The 6,488-nt window shown below is 29.8% G+C and overlaps 1 protein-coding gene across 1 annotated transcript; it reads left to right on the top strand.

The window, feature by feature from the left end:
* Positions 1–2,885: 2,885 nt before the first annotated feature.
* Positions 2,886–6,046, top strand: LOC119674471. The gene is made up of 3 exons (XM_038085610.1): positions 2,886–2,949; positions 4,003–4,163; positions 5,716–6,046. The coding sequence occupies exons 1-3, from the start codon at positions 2,886–2,888 to the stop codon at positions 5,773–5,775; spliced, it is 285 nt and encodes a 94-aa protein (XP_037941538.1). The 3' UTR covers positions 5,776–6,046.
* The last annotated feature ends 442 nt before the right edge of the window (positions 6,047–6,488 follow it).

Genomic DNA, 6,488 nt, shown 5'->3' on the forward strand with positions numbered 1-6,488 from the left:
GCCTGGTTGCATGGTTGTTTGCTGCATAGCCATGCATGTACCAGGCATATATACCATGGACATATCATGGATAGCATACCATACAGCACGAGCCACACAGGTTAAGTAGAGTGCGAGCTGTTTTGCGACACGCCAAAGCGCATAAATCGCTAGTCGCAAATCCATTCAAACATAAAATTCAAATGTCTGCAAACGCTAGAATTCTATTTAAAAAACAAAAAAAAAAAAACCAACCTGTGCAAATAGAAGTAAACATATTTACGAGTCAAACATGTTTATTTATATCGCCTCGCTGCTATATTTGCTTATATAAGTTTTTTTTCCGCACTCATTATGTTTAGTGTACATAGCACACCTAAAACTATGCTACGTGTGTCCTCCATTCTACACACAGACTTCACTCTGATTTTATAGTTGGATTTCGTTGACTTCACAGTACTCTGCTTTATACTTGTTCACACAGCATAGAACAGGCAAAATTTACTTTATTTGACTGTGTAATTGCTTGTATATAACTGGCTTTACATACTCCTAATAGGAGTATGACTATGAGTATGAGCGTGAGTATGAGTATGAGTATGAGTATGAGTGTGAGTATGAGTGTGAGTATGAGTATGAGTGTGAGTATGAGTGCGAGTGTGTTTGCATTTACTTGCATAAGTGTGACATATTATTGACATAGGTGGTATGGGGGTGGTATATATATTTAAACTTAAATAACTATTTTTAGTGTAATTTTGGTATGTAGTTTGCTAACATTCCCACAGTGTGTGTTGTTACACTCTATGTAGTATAGTTTACTATGCAAAGCCATACTTCCACAAAATCACATATATGCACGTACATATATAAATATATATACACATATATATATATATAAAAGTTATACTTCTATGCTTTGGATAAACTTCAATTTTACTTTTGAGCGATTCTATTCCACCGTCGTTTTTAGCACAACAATTTCTCCAACACAAATACATAAAAATAAATCACTTGTAGGACATATTGGCGCCTCCGGTTTTGTTCAGTTCAACTCAGTTCAGCTCAGTTCGGTTGAGTTGTGTTGAATATAGTAATTTTGTTTGTGTAGTTTTAGTTTCAACTAAAAAAAGGAAAATTTTTTTTTACTCTCTATAGATTTTATAGAATTAAATTTTTTTTTGTTTTGTTTTTTGGGTACGGTTTTGAGATTCCATCGCCTGTCCTTTTACTGCTTCTATTTTCAGTAGTTGTCTACTTTTTCTTCCTCAGATAATTTCACAAATTTTCATTTCGATTTTTTATTATTTCTTTTATGTTCATTTGTTTGCTCTTTGCTTTATGGTATTTTGCTGTTTTGTCCTTTTGTCATTTTGTCGTTTTGCTTGTTGATTTTATTGATCACTTTGATTTTAAAATTGAATTACACTTTTATTGAGGCATCATTTAGAGTGAATATTGGTTTCATTTTTTTTTTTTGGAAACGTTGATGGCATATATAGAGGCTCAATTTAGTACAAGAGTGAATAATGATGTTTAATACAGTAACATAGTGAATATGTTTAACTGACTGTGGTTTGTTCAGAAGAACGCTTAAACCTTGCGACTCTCATTCATTAACACACTCAGCAATATTTCCAACATTAGTATTGGCCGGATACTTGTATATTATCAAAGCGTCCACTGATTCTGATATGTCCTTCCGTCTACCCACAATGTGGAAACACAAAGATTTTCTTGAAAAGTAATTTTTAAAAGTATTTTTTTGAAATAAAAATACTATAGTATTTGTTTATTTTGAAAACAAATAAACAAATACGGTATACTACACTGACCGTGGTTTCTCCAAACAAGGCTTAAGCTATTGGACGCCCCATTTTTCAATACACTCGGTGATATTTTTAACATTTGAACATTGGTATTCGCCAGATACTTGTGTATTATCAATGCGTCCGGTTAGTTCTAATATGTTTGTCCTCCTACCCACAATATGAAATTGAAACTGTTTTTCAGCTAATCTAAGATGATTTGGTCTAGAACATTGTTTATTTCAAGTCTAGTCAAGCCTTGCTAGATTAGACTGTTCCATTTTTCTGTTTCGATCCATTGCAGTTGTATATGTAATATCTGCTCAAAAAGTATCCGGATTTTGTTGTATGCTTGTTTGTTTTTTTTTTGTTATATTGTTACACCCTTTCTTGACATATGGTACAAATTTGAGCGCCATCTGTCAATTAGTTTTTTTACAACAGCTGTTAATCTGAGACTACCTTAAGTGTATTTAGCGATTTTTACTATGGTAAATTCTTATTGTACGCGACTTTTTGACCAAACACGGCACCACTGTTCGCTCAGGCAGCATATTTGCCAGATCTGGATCCGTGCGACTTTTTTCTGTTCCCGAAACTCAAATTGTTCCTTTGTGGTAAGCGGCGTTTTGAGTCGATTGAATCGGTAAAAGAGAATTCGCTGAGGAGACTAAAAGTTACACCTGCACGGGCCTACGAAAAGTGTATGGAAGATTGGGTTAAGCGTTGGCGTATGTGTATCAGTTCAGAAGGAGCATATTGTGAAGGAGATAAAATAAATTTGGAATAAAATTTAAATTTGTGTTTTTTATTTACAAAATCCGAATACTTTTTGAGGAGAAGAAATATGCAATTTTATACCTACCACTACCATAACAAAGAAACTGCTATATTCTTCGTCATATGTCATATGACATATAACATAATTTGTCATATGGTTTGACTCGAGGTAGAAATGATTTATTCAAATCGGAATATTAAATTGTACTTACAAAATTCAATTGTGATTTTCTTGCTAACAAGCATTTTGTGTTTATATATTTAAACAAAAATTTTTAATCCAAAAACTGGCATGAAAATCCTTCTGATATGGTAAATATGAATGAGCTCACGTTAGATGAGGTAAAAATGCCGTATTGTCATCAGTTCGGAATTTACAGCAGTAAGAAGTTAGTTGTAGTTCAATTGGGTCACCAGGTACGGTACATTACTGTATTAATATGGATCTAATTTTATTTGATGAAACTCATACCACTGCGAAAATATACTTTGAATAAAAATAAGTGCGCATATTTGTAGTCCTTACTAGTCATTTTAATAATCTATTATATTATATATAGAACTGTGCATATAAAATCAGTAGTTAACTTTTTATTTTGTTAATAAATGTTGAATAAATTACAGTATTTCGAACTTAGAAAGTATTAAAATAGTAATAATTACTAGTTAAAGAGCTTAAATTGAAGTGTAATCTTAATATGGCCATCAATGCGTCTATGGAGGATTAACGATTAAGGAGATATCGAATGAATATTTATTTATTCGTACTATTTTTATCTATTCATGTGTACAATTTATTTTGTTGTTAAATAAAAAACCAAAGAAAAATACAAAATACAAACAACAATTAAACTATTTTGTAGTATGAAATACTGTTGTAATTCTATAACAATTACAACAACAATAACGATAGCAACAACAACAACAATTAAGACAATACCAAAATATACAATATATATAGAAAAATAGAGTAAAAAAAAAAACAACAACAAATATAGTGAAAAAGCTATAAATTAAAATGCCATAAACTAGCTTAGCTCTGCGCTCAATTTCACAATACGAGCAAATTAAGTGCTGACGTCAAAAGGACAATGACAGGATATATGCGACAGGTTGCACACGCTCATTTTTATGAATGGCGTTGTTCTTATTGGAATTTTTGTACGTTGCATGTAAATTACCAATTAAAATACAATAAATTCTTTCCTTTTCGCTTGTTTACTTGAGTTCGTATAGAATTCAGCTTTGGCATTGAGCGCCAGAACTGAAGGAGTTCTTCATTCGTTCGTTATACATAATATATATTATAATAATATTTTTAATTTAAAATCAATTATTTTTATATATACACAACAGACAATTTTATTATTATTATGTTTGTATATTTATTGTGAATTAATTTTGTTTTTCTTCTGTTTTGTCTTTTTCTTTGTAGAATGTCCCACCGCAATGGATGGCATGGAACGTTTTGCATGTCCGACACCGGATTTGCAAGGACGATATCGTTGCATAGACGATCATGTGCTGTGTGATGGTTTTATTGATTGTCCCGAAGGTGAAGATGAAGATAGAAGATCGTGTATGTTCTATAAAACGGTAAGTTAAAAAAAAATTTTCATGAAATTTGTTATAGAATATGTATTCAGATGTTCTAGAAAAAGTGAAAACATTGATAACAATTAGTTGAGAATTATTTTAGAGTTATATTGGATTAATACAAAACTTTTAGTTGCAATTTTTGCTGTAATTTTAAATTATTCTTTCGAAAGTTGAAAGTAGAATTTATTCGCAATTTTTACAAAATCAAATTGATTTTAGATTCGACTACGGTGAACCAATCACCGTATACAATCACAGTATTGTACAATACAAGCTTGTGCTATTGTGAATAGTTTTGAGGAATGAATGAAATTTTCATATAAAATGAAACAAACTTTTTATTTATCATATGCTTATATCATATGTGCAAAATAAATATTTTATAAAAGTAATTAAAAAGTGTGCATATGTGATAAATCTAACAATCAAATTTGAATGATAAGTCCTGTCGATATTCATTCAGATTGATTTGTTGATTTCAAATGACAATTAAAAAATTTTCAAAACTCTGGTGTGAATACAATACAAACATTTTTGTTTTTTAATTCAATTGTATTAGAGTGTTTCTCCAAGTCTGATTTCTTTAATAAAAGACAGTATAAAGCCTATCTTCTCTCGTTTTGGATCCTTATGAATCGTAAAATACCTTTCTAGGTGTTTCTTCCTTCCGTTTGTGGAGCAGTGCCGGGCACTCTCTAACCACATGATATGCAGTTTATCTCTCTTCTCTTTATGTATCTGTAGTCTGTGTTAGATTAATTCCTAACTTCGATAGGTGATTATGCAATTACAGTGACAATACAGTACTACAGCGTAGTTCTTATATCTACCACAACGATTCTTTGTACTGTACACATAATACTATAATTTAGTGTTAGCCTTAGATAGCCGAATATATACTACAGTAGTAAAAGTTGAAAAAGTCTACTGAAAAATATATGACTTCTTTTTTTTTTAGTATCCTAGCCGCTTAATCCAAGTTAGCAACTTATTACAAAATCTGTCTAAATTTTAAAAATAAATTTGATGGCCTTATTAAAAACTGAAATCACCTTCAACTGATTATTCACTTTAGCCGCTTATTTACCTTCCTAAGATAAATTGTATAAATTAATTGAAAACTAAAGAAACTGAACAAAAATATCTACCTTAGCAGCTTTAACCAATATTAAAAGTTATGAGCTCAGACTAGTACTATAAAAGTTAGTAAAGCATTTTTTGGTGTTAATATTTTTGCTCTAGATCATGGATTTTATCCATTATATCAGAAGTGTTCTTCATTTAGGGTTTCTGTCCTCTCAGCAACAAAAGTCGGTAAAGAAAGGCTTTTGTATTGTTTGTCAAGTCTATCTATTTTGTCATACAAATTATTTTCCTTTTTGATCCATTTATTTCTATTTAGTGTAGTAATTATAGCCATAGCCCTCGTGTAGATAGAAGAATAGAATTCTCTCTTTCTTGTTACAGTTCTTGTTACTATATATATATATTATATATCCATTATATTCAAAATTTATTTATAATTTTTATTTTTTATTCTTTATTTTAGACGAAAGCTCATTTAGATGTGTTAGCTGATGCGCTACTTCGATGGGCGCGCGGACGTTAAATGCTGAATAGCTGAATAGACTGTCTCTTAAAACCAAAAAAAAAAATCATCAAACCAAAGCTGGAGACACCCCCCTACTAATCCATTAATATAAACCAAAAAGGAAAAACTAACCACTATATAATATATGCAACCAAACTGAATCCACCACGTAATCCCTAGGACAGGTGGTGCTAAATCAAAAACTGTAAAAAGTGTCAAGAGATGATGGAGCAGAGTTAAGATATAAAAGTGTGTAGAACATGTATGTACTTAATGAGTTAAACTAATATTAAAATAACTATTATATGAGACATATTATATTACAATTATTATTATTAAAGTTTTAAATTATTATTATGACTAAATTTATTTATAATTATTAAATGATAAATAAAAACAAAAAAAAAGCCAAACAAAACAAATCAACAAATGAAGTTATGAAAAACGTTAACGTTTCGCCAGATATTAAATGAAAATAAAATAATTAAACTATAAAACAATAAATGTGAACAAACAAATTAAAAAAAAAATACATAAAGATATATATGCATTAAAATATTAATAATAAATAGACTCAAATTAAATTGAAACCAATATAATCACAGAGATGAATGTTTCCAAATAAATATATGAATGAAAGGCGAAACTTATTTTAAAATATTTCAGTGTAAAACAATACAAAAAGTGTTTATTATTATTAATTATTAATGAAAATACAAAATATATATACA

The sequence above is a fragment of the Teleopsis dalmanni genome, chromosome 2 (genome assembly GCF_002237135.1).
Source record: "Teleopsis dalmanni isolate 2A chromosome 2, ASM223713v2, whole genome shotgun sequence".
In the NCBI taxonomy this organism is placed as follows: domain Eukaryota; kingdom Metazoa; phylum Arthropoda; class Insecta; order Diptera; family Diopsidae; genus Teleopsis; species Teleopsis dalmanni.

What these genes read in the sequence shown, in the direction of transcription:
- LOC119674471 (XM_038085610.1), top strand. Translation starts at nt 2,886, where the DNA reads ATGAATGAGCTCACGTTAGATGAGGTAAAAATGCCGTATTGTCATCAG. An exon ending in TCAGTTCGGAATTTACAGCA is followed by an intron (nt 2,950 to 4,002) that starts GTAAGAAGTTAG and finishes TTTTCTTTGTAG; the next exon opens with AATGTCCCACCGCAATGGAT. An exon ending in CGTGTATGTTCTATAAAACG is followed by an intron (nt 4,164 to 5,715) that starts GTAAGTTAAAAA and finishes TCTTTATTTTAG; the next exon opens with ACGAAAGCTCATTTAGATGT.